Source organism: Haliotis rubra, unplaced genomic scaffold, assembly GCF_003918875.1.
Source record: "Haliotis rubra isolate DU_JTF1 unplaced genomic scaffold, ASM391887v1 Scf536, whole genome shotgun sequence".
NCBI classification, from domain to species: Eukaryota; Metazoa; Mollusca; class Gastropoda; order Lepetellida; family Haliotidae; genus Haliotis; species Haliotis rubra.
Genome location: NW_025767231.1, coordinates 554,124 through 573,779, shown reverse-complemented (window position 1 = coordinate 573,779; position 19,656 = coordinate 554,124). Strand labels below are relative to the sequence as shown.

The 19,656-nt window shown below is 40.3% G+C and overlaps 1 protein-coding gene across 5 annotated transcripts in view; it reads right to left on the bottom strand.

Annotated features, from left to right (window-relative positions):
- Window positions 1-19,656, bottom strand: part of LOC124253232 — a 176,970-nt gene that overhangs the window by 123,501 nt on the left and 33,813 nt on the right. For 3 of the 5 annotated variants that reach the window (XM_046686957.1, XM_046686959.1, XM_046686958.1), the window contains exon 3: window positions 3,489-3,612. In XM_046686957.1, coding sequence (XP_046542913.1) covers window positions 3,489-3,612 — 124 coding nt within the window. Of the gene's footprint in view, window positions 1-3,488; window positions 3,613-14,193; window positions 14,555-19,334; window positions 19,481-19,656 lie in introns of those variants that run through there. The other 2 variants (XM_046686960.1, XM_046686962.1) reach the window with 2 other exon arrangements.

Genomic DNA, 19,656 nt, shown 5'->3' with positions numbered 1-19,656 from the left:
TGACAGTTTGTCAGTGTCTTTATCACTATCATAATTGTCACAACAAAGGAATCCCACATGAATTTCAGCGTCCATTTCATTACAGATGGGCGTTATATGATTTGTCCACAGTTTCGCACAGAGTTCATTCAAAATATCTACATGCAGTTTCATTCAAACCAATAAGACCATATTGTTATCTGACCACTGTAACTAAAACTAAGCTACATGCTGACTTCTGTATTGGCGTACTTTTGAAATATATGAGCCATGAAATTTGTTTTGGTTCTTACTTAGCTACTTAATACTTAATGGTCTGAAAGTAATAGCGATATCTAACTAAAATCAGCAAATATTTCTGCTTCAATGCTTTTCAGTCAACATCCTACAATCTATAGATGAAGGACACCTGAGGTAGCTGATACTGTTCAGTGATGTCAAGGATGTATCTCTATATAGCGGGCATAAACAATGGCATCAGTTCAGAGATTTATTCAACACCCAATATTCCCCACGAAACTCCTATAGTCTGCAGTCCCTCAGACAGTTCTACAATGCCATGCTGCCAGTGAAATGTACAAATGCTTATTTCCTGCTGTTCAATGAGGCAGCCAAGTGAATGCAGTGGTGTATTGCATGGGGGCCTGCTACCGACAGGTTAATGTGACAGATCAGTAAGTAATGGCCTCCTGGCAGGACACACCTATTGGTTGCTAATCACCTGGACACACTAACAAAACATCCACTGATTCAGGTGGAACATCATTCTCCTGGCTGTTCAGGGCTTTCTTGGGTTGGAGAGGTTACAGTTACAGTTGGATACTGTGGAGCTGGTTACATTCAGGACTAGATTCAGTGGGAGGGATTACACTGACTAGATTCAGTGTGGGAGGGGTTACACTGAGGACTAGATTCAGTGGGAGGGGTTATACTGAGGACTATATTCAGTGGGAGGGATTACACTCAGGACTAGATTCAGTGGGAGGGATTACACTGAGGACTAGATTCAGTGGGAGGGATTACACTAACTAGATTCAGTGTGGGAGGGGTTACACTGAGGACTAGATTCAGTGTGGGAGGGATTACACTGACTAGATTCAGTGTGGGAGGGGTTACACTGAGGACTAGATTCAGTTTGGGAGGGGTTACACTCAGGACTGGATTCAGTGTGGGAGGGGTTACACTCAGGACTAGATTCAATGGGAGGGGTTACATTCAAGACTAGATTCAGTGGGAGGGATTACACTCAGGACTAGATTCAGTGGGAGGGATTACACTCAGGACTAGATTCAGTGGGAGGGGTTACACTGAGGACTATATTCAGTGTGGGAGGGGTTACACTGAAGACTAGATTCAGTGGGAGGGATTATACTGAGGACTAGATTCAGTGGGAGGGATTACACTGAGGACTAGATTCAGTGGGAGGGATTACACTGAGGACTAGATTTAGTGGGAGGGGTTACACTGACTAGGTTCAGTGGGAGGGATTACACTGAGGACTAGATTCAGTGTGGGAGGGATTACATTGAGGACTAGATTCAGTGGGAGGGATTACACAGAGGACTAGATTTAGTGTGGGAGGGATTACACTGAGGACTAGATTCAGTGGGAGGGGTTATACTGAGGATTATATTCAGTGGGAGGGATTACACTGAGGACTAGATTCAGTTTGGGAGGGGTTACACTGAGGACTAGATTCAGCGTGGGAGGGGTTACACTGAGGACTAGATTCAGTGGGAGGGATTAAACTGAGGACTAGATTCAGTGGGAGAGATTACACTCAGGACTAGATTCAGTTTGGGAGGGGTTACACTCAGGACTAGATTCAGTGTGGGAGGGGTTATACTGAGGACTAGATTCAGTGGGAGGGATTACACTGAGGACTAGATTCAGTTTGGGAGGGGTTACACTCAGGACTAGATTCAGTGTGGGAGGGGTTACACTCAGGACTAGATTCAATGGGAGGGGTTACATTCAAGACTAGATTCAGTGGGAGGGATTACACTCAGGATTATTCAGTGCTTTATCAACTTCAATATTGAAGGTCTCCAAGTCCTTGAGGTCTCAGGTATAGTTATCCATTAAGCCTGAGCAACTGAGTAATAAATCCATCCATTCAAATGTAATGATATTCAAAGATAATTGAAAATCCAAATTCTGGTTTGAATATGGTTGTCATTCAGTGGTGAAATCCGATGCTGGCACTTTAAGACAGGAGTGGGTTACAAAAGGCTCAGTGTAGGGCTCATAGAATATAGCCTGCTGGTGCAAATATGGCTATGAATATTTTAGTTTCTATTTTACGCAGCACAGAGGAGGACAATGTAACGGGACACTGAATTCTGCACAAGGGTAGGAACATATCTGAATATTCCCAGACCATACCATGACTTTGTGTTTATGGTAATATAATAAAATGGTTTAACTGTATCTTTCATTGCAAGCCTATGAAATAAACTTCTTAATATACAGATCTAGTATCACGTGCATGAGCTTATAATCTCTACCTTGAAACAGCTTCCAGTGTTATAAATCTCAAGGTCCATTCACTACAAGTTATCTTATAGTAAGGGTATATGTCATCTGTGGGATGACTCCACGCCCTGCTACATATATACTGGAGCTACAGAAATAGGTCTGACAAGATTTCACATCTTTATCTAAATATTTAGCATACTGTCATCCATGACAAATCTATTCCACTAGAGATATGTGATCCCTCTCTAAACTTTCATTAAGTTGTAGGTATTAAGACATGTACATGTATTTCAAAACTAGAAAGAGACTAGAAACTAGCGTGCATCACCTATGCAATACATATGCCCTACACAGGTACTGAATACAGATTTCTGTGCTAAAAAAATAGAGTGCATCACCTATGCAATACATATGCCCTACACAGGTACTGAATACAGATTTCTGTGCTGAGTATATCACCTATGGAATACATGGAAGAAACTGAACCCAAGAGCTCACTACAGCCTCAACATGATGTAACTAGAGTACATCACCCCTACAACACATCAGAGACATGGAGTCTGTTCCTGCAGTTTGGCCAAGGTAATTTTCAAATGTCTTCGAAGTCCTGCAGGCAAGGCATTCAAGCAAGGCTCTGATGTACAAATCTGAAGGTGTTTTTCTAATTGTGTGAGTAATGTAACAGACAATTTACTGTGTGAGTCAACTCCTACCACCATGTGTGTGGGGCTCTTTCGCTCTACACCTGTCCATGTGCTTCATAACAGACCGTCACCTTGGTTACACTATGCAACATTACGAAGGAGATATAGGTGCAAATATATATGCGATCTTACAATGTCATTTAAAAATAGTTGCTAAAAGTTTGTTTCTACTGTTAAAACAGTGTCCGCATTGGTACTTTCACATGGCAACAACTTGTTTAACTGGTAACCCAGTTAGTATTGTCCTTGGGATGTTAATGTGAAGATCTATGTGGATGTACACTCTCTAATTCAGTTGTCACTGTTTTTTCACAAGCAGCATCTTACCTTATCAGAATGTTCTATTGTCATCTTGTCATACTTGTCCTTCTTTCTTTCTCGCCGATCACGTGACTTGCGAGTGTCCATGCTGCTATCGCGACTGGCACTTTTCCTATCAGATGTGCTTAGTCTGAAAAACCATTACCAACACAAAATAAACAGCAAGAAGAAAACTTGTTTGAACGATCGAATGCTTCAAGGTGCATATGTACCAACAATAAAATAATCCATGAAACCCCCATCAATAGGCATCACATCGACATTTAAAAATGTTGATTGGAAAAAGGTGTCCGTATTGAAATGATTAATGTCAAAATGACAGAAAAACTATTCAATGAACAATCTGTCATTGTTGGCAACAAATGTGGAGTGTAATGTGTTCTACTTGAAACAAGAGACTTCTGGGGAATTGTTTCCAGATTTTAAGCATTGACATGCACACTAGCCCAGCTACACGACCTGTTATTCTGTGTACAGGTATTTCAGATGGGTATGCTGATAACAGTAAGTACATTTTATGACATGCAATCTAGCCTGAACCTGATCTAAAACACATATACACCATGTCACGAAGACGCCTTGCAAATCCACAGTAGTTGACGGCTCTTTGAACATCAAAGTTAGAGATGTTTAGAACTTTTTTTGGTGCAGACATACATATAGATGTATGACATATTATCTTCCTGAAGGAATTGTGCAGGAGAGAAAGTTGTGGGGTGGGGACTGAAGACGCCACATGTATTGATATATAGATTCTTCAAGAACATCCTACTCCGACTTGCCATGTTTGTGCACCTAGTGATTTAGAAGATAAAGACTCTTGAATAATGACCTACTACACCCACACTGTCACACGAGATAAACAATGGTTGAAGTAGCACACCTGTACATATAACCTGTTCCTCACACAAGATAAACAATGGTTGAAGTAGCACACCTGTACATATAACCTGTTCCTCATACAAGATAAACAATGGTTGAAGTAGCACACCTGTACATATAACCTGTTCCTCACACAAGATAAACAGTGGTTGAAGTAGCACACCTGTACATATAACCTGTTCCTCACACAAGATAAACAATGGTTGAAGTAGCACACCTGTACATATAACCTGTTCCTCACACAAGATAAACAATGGTTGAAGTAGCACACCTGTACATATAACCTGTTCCTCACACAAGATAAACAATGGTTGAAGTAGCACACCTGTACATATAACCTGTTCCTCACACAAGATAAACAATGGTTGAAGTAGCACACCTGTACATATAACCTGTTCCTCACACAAGAATATTTGTTTCAGCTAACAAAATTTTACTCCACTCATGTGATATGTTTTGGGAGTTAATTATGCAGTTTGCCCTACCCTCTTTTATGGAGTGGCAATTCTCTACCAAATCTGTCAGAACTTCACTCTGTACACCATCTGTAAGTGATAGTGTATATTATTACCCACGTGGTCAACGTATGGGTAGTTGCATACTAATCTCGTACGTCACACGAGTGTCGTATCGCGTTGACCTGTGTCGTAACGACTTGACCTGAAAATCTAACGATTTGATCGGATAACCGATGACCTCTCAATTAGGTCACATTCTGACGTAACTATTTTTTCATTCATAACAAACACGTGAATTCATTCATTCTACAACTTAAATGCATTGTGGGAACGTAAACATTGCGAACGCTGCCGTGTCGCTGTTTAATTGTGAGTCGAACTGAGACATTATATCTGTCGAAAAACATAAACGCAATGTTTCCACCAGTGATGTTAGCCGAATGAAGCAACTGGAAACCAAGAAACGAGGTGCGACGGAGCAGTTTACTGTAGGAGGCTGTACAAGGCGATGACAACTGACATGCATCGTGACGTCGGTTACCATGGCAGTGACATCATTAGTGTGACGTCATGCAAATATTGTACTACAGTACAAAACTCTTCCGCAACCTCTTTATGAAACCGGTTTCGGTTTGAAACCAAAAACGTAACAAAAATACACTATTTTGTCAATTTAAATGCATGTAAGACGTGGGTAATAAATAAAAATACCACACTACTCGGTCTCATTACATCACGAATTATCTGAAACTTCGTGACCTTCCTATGTTATCTGACCTCGCTTTCGCTCGGTCAGATACCATAGGAAGGACACTCGTTTCGTATAATTCGTATGTAATGAGACCTCGTGTAGTATTCTCTATATATGTGCCATGTATGTACAGGAAGACTGAGTGACTGCACTCGGTAGGGCTGCATCCATTGTGTGTGCCACAGTCCAGACATCGTCAGTTTGAATCCCTGATTCACCATGAACCTGTGGTTTATCAGACCAGAACAATGTCTATGTCTAAAACCTGAATTCCACGGAAATATTCAATTACAAAAGAGTTCTCTCTCTCAGTCAGTTTTGGATGGGTGGCTGGGAAGGGCTGAGGTGACTACGCATGACTCAAGGGCACAATTTTACACAAAATCTGTAGCCTTACATACAGAAAGAGTCCAAAAGTCTTTCTGGCAGTTACATGAAGTGCCATAAAATACCTACTAGCAGATTGCTAGATTAAGACATTTACAGTAAACATGACAAGACTAACAACAGGTATTAAACCTCAAGTTAATGCAGGGTTGAAAACACAAACTGCAAGTTTATCAAGGGCATAATCAAGAGAAAATGGAATGTGAGAGAAGGTACTTGGCCCAGACTGAGGGTGGTAACAGGGGTTGCATACTGTCCTCCCCCATAACCACCACAGTGCATATGGTATGTAGCTAGTGAACCCTATCCTCTCTCTTACCACCAAACCTACACAAACATCACCAGGTCAGTCACTGAGTCCCCACATTACACAAGTGACACACGGACAACGAAGATGACACCATTGTGAGAGAGAGCTGTTTCTACTCACACAGTCCTGTACCATTACATCAGTGGGTGCCACTGACATACTTCCCCATCACAACAACCAGCAATCACAGAAAAAGGTGTATCTAAACCTGACTGTCATGGTTGACAGACAAAAAATCTTTCTCAAAGTACCACTGCATCTTCTGTTACCATGACAACACATACATGAGGTACAGTAGTTGTGCTTGTACAATATCGAGTTTCCTGAAAAAACCCTCAAGTTTGTTGTTCATGTATGTATGATTCACACGGTGGAGGGAGGTGCCTTCTACAGAACCCTTCCCTGTTTCAGTCGAGCCAGACATGGCAGCCAATCTGCTGCTGTAGTGCTGCTTTGGTTGGAAACAAATGCTGGCTCATTGTTCTGAAATCTGGTTTCACATAAAACTTGAACAGGTCAGCCTGCTGAAATATATCCAACATTGTGAAAGATATATTGTGGGTCCTTGCTAAACATTATACTTCATTTGAAAATCAGAGAGAGTTATAAGACATACTGTTCACTAAGAACAGAGTTTACAAGACATACACCTGTACAGTAATCACAGAGACTTTACAAGACATACACCTGTACACTAATCACAGAGATTTTACAAGACATACACCTGTACACTAATCACAGACTTTACAAGACATTCTGTTCACTAATCACAGAGATTTTACAAGACATACACCTGTACACTTATCACAGAGACTTTACAAGACATACACCTGTACACTAATCACAGAGACTTTACAAGACATACACCTGTACACTAATCACAGAGACTTTACAAGACATACACCTGTACACTAATCACAGAGACTTTACAAGACATACACCTGTACACTAATCGCTGAGATTTTAAAAGACATACACCTTTGCAGTAATCACAGAGAACTTACAAGACATACACCTGTACACTAATCGCAGAGATTTTACAAGACATACACCTGTACACTAATCGCTGAGATTTTAAAAGACATACACCTTTGCAGTAATCACAGAGAACTTACAAGGCATACACCTGTACACTAATCACAGAGACTTTACAAGACATACACCTGTACACTAATCACAGAGACTTTACAAGACATACACCTGTACACTAATCATAAATGGTTTATAAGACAGGAGTTTGATAAAAGTCTGCACATTAAGTCTTTAGTCACTTCGTAAATCCTCTCATTTCACTACTGACACCACCACAATCATTTACAAGACTGCAGATAAACCTAGCTTTTAACTTCTTCCTTTATCTCAGGGAAACATACAAAAACTGTTCATATTCTGAAATAAAGAAAAAAATCAAAAAACCATTTACCACTTCCTTGTTGGGAGCACCAACAGTACATCTTTTTGAGTCTTCAACACAGGTTTACACATGTAACACTGGGCTAACAGTCTGATCAACAGACGGTTACACATGCAGCACTGGGCTAACAGTCTGATCCTGTGTGTATGTAGATTCTATAGACCAGTAACTCAATCATGGTCAACAGACGGTTACACATGCAGCACTGGGCTAACAGTCTGATCATGTGTGTATGTAGATTCTATAGACCAGTAACTCAATCATGGTCAACAGATGGTTACACATGCAGCACTGGGCTAACAGTCTGATCATGTGTGTATGTAGATTCTATAGACCAGTAACTCAATCATGGTCAACAGAGGGTTACACATGCAGCACTGGGCTAACAGTCTGATCCTGTGTGTATGTAGATTCTATAGACCAGTAACTCAATCATGGTCAACAGAGGGTTACACATGCAGCACTGGGCTAACAGTCTGATCATGTGTGTATGTAGATTCTATAGACCAGTAACTCAATCATGGTCAACAGAGGGTTACACATGCAGCACTGGGCTAACAGTCTGATCCTGTGTGTATGTAGATTCTATAGACCAGTAACTCAATCATGGTCAACAGAGGGTTACACATGCAGCACTGGGCTAACAGTCTGATCATGTGTGTATGTAGATTCTATAGACCAGTAACTCAATCATGGGTCAACAGAGGGATTACACATGCAGCACTGGGCACTGGGCTAACAGTCTGATCCAGTGTGTATGTAGATTCTATAGACCAGTAACTCAATCATGGTCAACAGAGGGTTACACATGCAGCACTGGGCTAACAGTCTGATCCAGTATAGACCAGTAGATTCTATAGACCAGTAACTCAATCATGGTCAATAGAGGGTTACACATGCAGCACTGGGCTAACAGTCTGATCATGTGTATGTGTATGTAGACCAGTCTCATAGACAACAGGTTACACATCAATCTAACAGTCTGTCAACTATAGAGGTCAATCATGGTCAACAGAGGTTACACATGCAGCACTGGGCTAACAGTCTGATCCAGTGTGTATGTAGATTCTATAGACCAGTAACTCAATCATGGTCAGACCAGAGGGTTACACATGCAGCACTGGGCTAACAGTCTGATCATGTGTGTATGTAGACTCTATGGACCAGTAACTCAATCATGGTCAACAGAGGTTACACATCTAGCACTGGGCTAACAGTCTGATCCAGTGAGTATGTAGATTCTATAGACCAGTAACTCAATAATGATCAACAGAGGGTTACACATGCAGCACTGGGCTAACAGTCTGATCATGTGAGTGTAGATTCTATAGACCAGTAACTCAATCATGGTCAACAGAGGTTACACATCTAGCACTGGGCTAACAGTCTGATCCTGTGTGTATGTAGATTTTTACAGGTTTACAGAGGTATAATCATTAATTCAAGGATTGTTCATATGCATAAATGTGACATGTAAGTAATCAGAAACATTGACAACCTGCACATTGCTAGTTGCTTTAAGAGTTTCTATTATATGCGAGAGAAATAGTCAGAAATACTGACAAGTACCGTTGTCATTGTGCATCATAACTGCATGAGTGTGTGTCAGTCATGGTGTTATGCTTGATGGAAAAACTAAGACAATTTCTTTTGAATTTACCAAATCAATTAAACATATCTTTGTCTATTTCAATAATTCTTGCTATGGTAAACTTACAGATATATTCTAAACACAATGTACCAATGTATGCAATGAGAAGACAAATGGATCTCATAAAAATAATAGGAAATTGTACACACTGTAAAATACGAATTTTGCTCTGTTTATATTTCAAGCATAAGTAGTTTTCTGACCATTGTGTTCGTTTTCACATCTAATTAAATTTGCTTGATTTTTCCTGGGGACTTGTTATTGTTGACAAAAGACCACTTGTCATTTGACTGTAACTTGTACGAAAGGTGCATGTATTAAAGCTGAGTTTGACATATATATATCATGTAATAAGCATCTCATGGCCAAAATTTGTGAAATGTGATTTGGTAGTCCCTGAGTATTCAATATGAAGGAAAGTTCACTTAAGCATTCACTTTTTCCCCAGTAAATTTAACTTTCCTATAATGACAATGAAGGATGTCACAGTATAATAGGGTATTCCAACAAACTTATGTGCATTTACGTGAGAAGCATTTTGAAATTGAATGAACATCAAAGAGCGTGTTGAAGAGAAGACACCAAAACCACACACATGTACAAACATCACGAAACAGATCAAATAAGGCCTAATGATGTCAATCCCTTAACAACTGGTGCCAGTGATGTCACATTGCAAGGGATATAACTGGATATCTCTGTAAATGTGACATGTATAAATAGACTTGTTGAAAAAAAATGGATTAATCACTTGTAATACATGATCAGTGTAAATACTTTCTATGTTGAAAAAGTACAACAAAAATAGGTGTATTTTCTTGTGAACTTGCTCTTTTAGCATGTCATGGGAATATTGGGTCCAGTTTTAAAACAATATTTTCACCACCATGCTGGATTAATGAATTAGTACCTGTGTACATTCCTATCTTGTAAACATTTGTTGTTCTGCACTTCTGTCATCTTGATGACAAACTTTCCTCCCAATCATTACTTATCTTCCCCGCTCATCAGTTTTCCTGTAGCTATATGGAAGAGTTATCATCATGGTGATGTAAACTGCTGGCATCTTAAATCACTGAATGGTATCTGTCACTGAGACACAGCAGGTAAGACAAGAACACGGCTGCTCTGTGAACAGTGCCTTGAAACACCATAATGATTTCAGGAAATGCTTCAGTCTACTGACACCAAGTCACCACTTCATCATATCTCTTAGAATTCATGTATAGTAAATATGACACCATCAGTGAGATAACAGTTCACATTTACTTACAATAATGCACCATCAGTGAGATAACAGTTCACATTTACTTACAATAATGCACCATCAGTGAGATAACAGTTCACATTCACTCACAATAATGCACCATTAGTGAGATGACAGTTCACATTTACTCACAATAATGCACCATTAGTGAGATGACAGTTTACTCACAATAATGCACCGTCAATGAGATAACAGTTCACATTTACTCACAACAAGTGTTTGCCACTGATAAGGCAATGTCCCCTGCCTCTAAAGAATGGAATATCTATATTTACTATTTTTTATTTTTGGGTCACACACACGATGCCTGAAATGACTGGTGTCTGCATAATCACCCAATGTAGGCTGTCAACATAATTGAAAACATTGGGTGGAATGTTTTATGAGATATTGCGTTTAAATAAGTTTAAATGTGGTCAAAGTGTTGTGGTGACCTTGAAGATAAGGTCAAGGTCACACAAATCGACTGGTGTCTGTGTAATACCCAATGTAGGCTGACACCAAATTTGAAGACATTGGGTACAACAGTTCATGAGATATCGCGTGAACAAGAGTTGGAAAAGTGGTCAAAGTGTCGTGGTGACCTTGAAGATAAGGTCAAGCTCACGCAAATCTACTGGTGTCTGCATAATCCCCCAATGTAGGCTGACACCAAATTTAAAGACATTGGGTACACTAGTTCATGAGATATCGCGTGAACAAGAGTTGGAAAAGTGGTCAAAGTGTCGTGGTGACCTTGAAAATAAAGTCAAGGCCACGCAAATCACCTGGTGTCTGCCTAATCCCCCAATGTAGGCTGACACCAAATTTGAAGACATTGGGTACAACAGTTCATGAGATATCGCGTTAACAAGAATCGGGACGTACGTACGTGCGTACGTACGGACGCTGCTGAATACATAGTCCCCCGTTCCGCGCTGCGGCGCCGGGGGACAATAATGCACCATCAGTGAGATAACAGTTCAGATTTACTTACAATAATGCACCATTAGTGAAATGACAGTTCACATTTACTTACAATAATGCACCATCAGTGAGATGACAGTTCACATTTACTCACATTAATGCACCATCAGTGCGATAACAGTTCAGATTTACTCACAATAATGCACCATCAGTGAGATGACAGTTCACATTTCATCACAATAATGCAGCGTCAGTGAGATAACAGTTCACATTTACTCACAATAATGCACCATTAGTGAGATGACAGTTCACATTTACTAACAATAATGCACCATTAGTGAGGTGACAGTTCACATTTACTTACAATAATGCACCATCAGTGCGATAACAGTTCACATTTCATCACAATAATGCACCATCAGTGAGATAACAGTTCAGATTTACTCACAATAACGCACCATCAGTGAGATAACAGTTCACATTTACTCACAATAAGGCACCATCAGTGAGATAACAGTTCACATTTACTTACAATAATGCACCATTAGTGAAATGACAGTTCACATTTACTCACAATAATGCACCATTAGTGAGATGACAGTTCATTTACTTACAATAATGCACCATTAGTGAGATGACAGTTCACATTTACTCACAATAATGCACCATCAGCGAGATAACAGTTCACATTTACTCACAAGTGTTTGCCACTAACATGGTAATGTCCCCTGCCACTTAAGAAGAATGAAATATAACGTATTTACTAGCTTTTATCTTTTTTCCACATAAAAGAGTACCTTTTGTGTGATATAGTTTCTAGTCATGGTCACTTCTCAGAGTCTTCTCTTGACTCTGAAGATATTTCAGGAAAATAGTAGATTTGAATGTACAGACACAGATGCCCATATCCACTGTCAGTATCAGCATGTATTAGGGCTGGGATGGGTCGAAATTTTCTACCTGGATGTAACCACACATCCCATAACCCTACCCTACCCTGATAACAGTTATGTTAATTCCAAATTTGCAAAATATTCTTCAGCTCGTAGGCTAGAATTTCGAGTTTCTCAATATCTTAACCATGTAATATATTCAAAACAGGTGACTGTAAATTATGTCAAAGACAATACTATAATCATAAAAGAATAACATATTACATTGTTTAATGTATTAGTCACACGATCACAACGGTTTCGGGTACTGAGACGGTTGAGATTACAAAAAATGTCACGTGATCTTGAAAATAAGGTGAAGGTCATCTAGCTTGCTGTCCTCTACCTACATCTAGCCTGCTACCTTCTACCTTCATCTAGCCCCTTGTCTGCTACCTACATCTTGTCTGCTGTCCTCTACCTACATCTTGTCTGCTACCATCATCTAGCCTGCTAGCTTCCACCTTCATCTATCCCATTGTCTGCTACCTACATCTTGTCTGCTACCGTCATCTAGCCTGCTAGCTTCCACCTTCATCTATCCCATTGTCTGCTACCTACATCTTGTCTGCTACCGTCATCTAGCCTGCTAGCTTCCACCTTCATCTATCCCATTGTCTGCTACCTACATCTTGTCTGCTACCATCATCTAGCCTGCTGCCTTCCACCTTCATCTATCCCATTGTCTGCTACCATCATCTAGCCTCCTGCCTTCCACCTTCATCTATCCCATTGCCTGCTACCTACATCTTGTCTGCTACCATCATCTAGCCTGCTGTCTTCCACCTTCATCTATCCCATTGTCTGCTACCATCATCTAGCCTCCTGCCTTCCACCTTCATCTATCCCATTGCCTGCTACCATCATCTAGCCTGCTGTCTTCTACCTTCATGTAGCCTGCTGCCTTCCACCTTCATCTATCCCATTGTTGGCTACCGTCATCTAGCCTGCTGCCTTCCACCTTCATCTATCCCATTGTCTACCATTATCTAGCCTGCTGCCTTCCACCTTCATCTATACCATTGTCTGCTACCATCATCTAGCCTGCTGCCTTCCACCTTCATCTATCCCATTGTCTGCTACCATCATCTAGCCTCCTGCCTTCCACCTTCATCTATCCCATTGCCTGCTACCATCATCTAGCCTGCTGTCTTCTACCTTCATGTAGCCTGCTGCCTTCCACCTTCATCTATCCCATTGTTTGCTACCGTCATCTAGCCTGCTGCCTTCCACCTTCATCTATCCCATTGTCTGCTACCATTATCTAGCCTGCTGCCTTCCACCTTCGTCTATCCCATTGTCTGCTACCATCATCTAGCCTGCTGCCTTCCACCTTCGTCTATCCCATTGTCTGCTACCATCATCTTGCCTGCTGCCTTCCACCTTCATCTATCCCATTGTCTGCTACCATCATCTAGCCTGCTGCCTTCCACCTTCATCTATACCATTGTCTGCTACCATCATCTAGCCTGCTGCCTTCCACCTTCATCTATTGTTTCAACTTCAGATGCTTACCTGCTTACAATCTGAATGAAAAATCTGTCATACATTTGAATCAAGGGTAAAGCACTCATTTTAACCATGGACCTGAATAATTATTAAGGTAACATGTTTTGACTTAACGTCCTTTGAACAAAGTGATTTTGCAAAAATATTGCAAATGTTTCTGTCCAGTGTTATCAGATAATAATGCTAATCAAATCTAATAATATTCAGCATTTAACTGATAAAATATCTCTACCATGTTTCTTACCTGATTTCTGCACTGTGTCAAGTCACATGATTGGTCATGTGACATGAAGCAGCAACCTGTTAAAAACAATGGCGTTGGCCTAATTCCTGGCATTGTATTATGATGTGTGTAGCCTACTAGCAGATGGGCACACAGGGGTCCCTGCTGGGAGCTGAAGGCTCTCTATCCCAGCATCTTTCACACATTATACATATTTGGGAGGCCAAATTACATCTGTAGACAGCTTGTCTCTGGTGTACACAGGAAATGTTATGATAATACCCCATGATGTGATCCACTCCTCATCTTTAGGTCACCCAGATGCATCACCAGTGGTTAGCTTTCAGTCTCACAGAGGAGATTTACACAAACTCCTCAAAATAGCAGCAGGCAACAGTGATAGTGTGTGTAGAGTTGGGGAGGTGATGAGGAGTCGCTTCCCTAACCATGCATAAATAAATGTTCCACTTATTATATTATGGCAGAAACACAATTCATAAATCCTGTGGAAAGGTTGATCTCCCACTGTGATGATAGCTGGCGTATAGGGAAAACATGCTTGAGGTACACACACTTCAGGAAACACATACTGAAAACACATTACAGAGAGGCAAGGGAGACGAGGACAGGTTATAGGTAGTATCTATTATCAATTAGGTATTGACCATCCAGAACTGACATGTGTGAAGTCTACTTTCTCTGAAAATATACCGTGTTATATCTAAAACACCCCTTCAACTCCAGTTGAGGATGTTTATATCTAAAACACCCCTTCAACTCTAGTTGAGGATGTTTATAGCTAAAACACCCCTTCAACTCTAGTTGAGGATGTTTATAGCTAAAACACCTCTTCAACTCTAGTTGAGGATGTTTATATCTAAAACACCCCTTCAACTCTAGTTGAGGATGTTTATATCTAAAACACCCCTTCAACTCTAGTTGAGGATGTTTATATCTAAAACACCCCTTCAACTCTAGTTGAGGATGTTTATATCTAAAACACCCCTTCAACTTTAGTTGAGGATGTTTATATCTAAAACACCCCTTCAACTCTAGTTGAGGATGTTTATATCTAAAACACCCCTTCAACTCTAGTTGAGGATGTTTATATCTAAAACACCCCTTCAACTCTAGTTGAGGATGTTTATATCTAAAACACCCCTTCAACTCTAGTTGAGGATGACCAGGGACACAGACAGTATATAATAATGGTCAGCAATTGAAAGAATTTGTCTTGTCTGTGAAGTAAAGTGCACAGGAATGTACAGATAGCTTTCAGCATAGAAATATATCAGCTGATATCAGCTGATATGATTCTCCAAGGTTATATGGATCACATGAATGAATAGGTGAATTTGGCTGACATGATTCTACAAGTTAATGACTGGTTTATTGTTTAACGCTGCACTCAGCTATATTCCAGCTATATGGTGGCAGTCTGTAAATAATAGAGTCTGGGCCAGACAATCCAGTGATCAACAGCATGAGCATCGATCTAACATAACTGAGATATGATGACATGTGTCAACCAATTCAACCACCTGATCCTCTTATGACAAGCATGGGTTGCTGAAGATCAATTCTACACAGGTGAATTTGGTTGATTTGATTCCACAGGTGAATATGGTTGATTTGATTCCACAGGTGAATTTGGTTGACATGCTTCCACAGGTGAATATGGTTGACATTATTCCACAGGTGAATATGGTTGACATGTACACATGAATGAGGCAAACATGGTGTTACATTAACATGAATGGGGTTCACATCAGTTCACAATAACTCAACACACAACATGACATACAGACTACAACATGACATACATTTTCCAACATGACATACAGACTACAACATGACATACAGACTACAACATGACATACAGACTACACCATGACATACAGACTATACCATGACACACAGACTACACCATGACATACAGACTACAACATGACACAGACTATACCATGACACACAGACTACACCATGACACACAGACTACAACATGACATACAGACTACAACATGACATACAGACTACACCATGACATACAGACTATACCATGACACACAGACTACACCATGACATACAGACTACAACATGACTACTACAAACATGACATACAGACACACACATGACACACAGACTACAACATGACATACAGACTACAACATGACATACAGACTACACCACGGCATACAGACTACAACAAGACACACAGACTACAACATGACATACAGACTACACCATGACATACAGACTATACCATGACACACCATGACATACAGACTAGACTACACAGACTACAACATGACATACAGACTACACACATGACATACAGACTACAACATGACATACAGACTATACCATGACACACAGACTACAACATGACATACAGACTACAACATGACATACAGACTACACCATGACATACAGACTATACCATGACATACAGACTACACCATGACATACAGACTACACCATGACATACAGACTACACCATGACATACAGACTACACCATGACACACAGACTACACCATGACATACAGACTACAACATGACACACAGACTACACCATGACATACAGACTACAACATGACACACAGACTACAACATGACATACAGACTACAACATGACATACAGACTACAACATTGCACATGATATACAGATAACATGACATACAGACTACACCACGACAGACTACACCATGACATACAGACTACACCACGACAGACTACACCACGACATACAGACTACACCACGACAGACTACACCATGACATACAGACTACACCACGACAGACTACACCATGACATACAGACTACAACATGACATACAGACTACACCATGACATACAGACTATACCATGACATACAGACTACAACATGACATACAGACTACACCATGACACACAGACTACACCATGACATACAGACTACACCACGACAGACTACACCATGACATACAGACTACACCACGACAGACTACACCATGACATACAGACTACACCACGACAGACTACACCATGACATACAGACTACAACATGACATACAGACTACAATATGACATACAGACTACAACATGACACACAGACTACAACATGACATACAGACTACCATGACATACAGACTACAATATGACATACAGACTACAACATGACATACAGACTACAACATGACATACAGACTATACCATGACATACAGACTACAACATGACATACAGACTACAACATGACATACAGACTACAACATGACACAGACTACACCATGACTACAACATGACATACAGACTACAACATGACATACAGACTACAACATGACATACAGACTATAACATGACATACAGACTACAACATGACATACAGACTACACCATGACATACAGACTACAACATGACACACAGACTACAACATGACATACAGACTACAACATGACATACAGACTACAACATGACACACAGACTACAACATGACATACAGACTACACCATGACATACAGACTACACCATGACATACAGACTACACCACAGACATACAGACTACACCATGACATACAGACTACACCATGACATACAGACTACAACATGACACACAGACTACAACATGACATACAGACTACAACATGACATACAGACTACAACATGACATACAGACTACAACATGACATACAGACTACAACATGACATACAGACTACACCATGACATACAGACTACAACATGACATACAGACTACAACATGACATACAGACTACAACATGACATACAGACTACACCATGACATACAGACTACACCACAGACACATGACATACAGACTACACCATGACATACAGACTACAACATGACATACAGACTACACCATGACATACAGACTACAACATGACATACAGACTACACCATGACATACAGACTACACACATGACATACAGACTACAACATGACACACAGACTACAACGACATGACACACAGACTACACCATGACATACAGACTACAACATGACATACAGACTACACCATGACACACAGACTACAACATGACACACTACACCATGACATACAGACTACAACATGACACACAGACTACAATATGACATACAGACTACAACATGACACACAGACTGACATACAGACTACAATATGACATACAGACTACAACATGACATACAGACTACAACATGACATACAGACTACAACAACATACAGACACAACAACTACAACATGACATACAGACTACAACATGACATACACAGACTACAACATGACATACAGACTACACCACGATGACTACACCACTCCGACACACACCATGACACACAGACTACAACATGACACACAGACTACAACATGACATACAGACTACAACATGACATACAGACTACAACATGACATACAGACTACACCACGACAGACTACACCATGACATACAGACTACACCACGACAGACTACACCATGACATACAGACTACAACATGACACACAGACTACAATATGACATACAGACTACAACATGACATACAGACTACAACATTGCACATGATATACAGATAACATGACATACAGACTACACCACGACAGACTACACCATGACATACAGACTACACCACGACAGACTACACCACGACATACAGACTACACCACGACAGACTACACCATGACATACAGACTACACCACGACAGACTACACCATGACATACAGACTACATGACATACAGACTACACCATGACATACAGTGAGTGAGTGAGTTAATATTTAACGTCACATCGGCAATATTTCAGTCATATCGTGACGAGAAAATATTTGACATTGAAATGGAATATGTGTATAGTATAAAAACCTGTCATCAAAGGACAGTAAAACGACTAGAATATCACAATTACAACTAAAACCAGTGTGGAAAGTTAAAACTAATAGCACTATTTGAACAGTACCATATAAAAACTGTCTATAGATCGCCAATAACTGAAGGTAGATCACCATACTAGGGACACATGACATACAGACTACAACATGACATACAGACTACAACATGACATACAGACTACAACATGACATACAGACTACAACGCATGACATACAGACTACAACATGACATACAGACTACAACATGACACACAGACTATACCACGACATACCAACTGCAATACGACATACAGTGACCTACCTGACACAGTCAAATATGTGCAGATCCATTTCACAGATATGTGTAAAGATTCAATCATCAACAGAAACAACTGTATCTGCATGAACACTGTCTGTGCTTCAGATATTGAAATGTACCACTTGCTCCTCACAGCAAATCTATATCCCTAGTTGTGTGATACTTGTACATCAACAACACACCACGTTCCTCATTATAACACTTACAGCCTTCCGAACACTTGGGGACTGGGGCAGTTTGGTTAGACCAGGTCAGGGAATACCTACAAATGTGGGTTTGAATGACATTTGATACCTGCTAACACCAGACTGATATTTGGCGCATT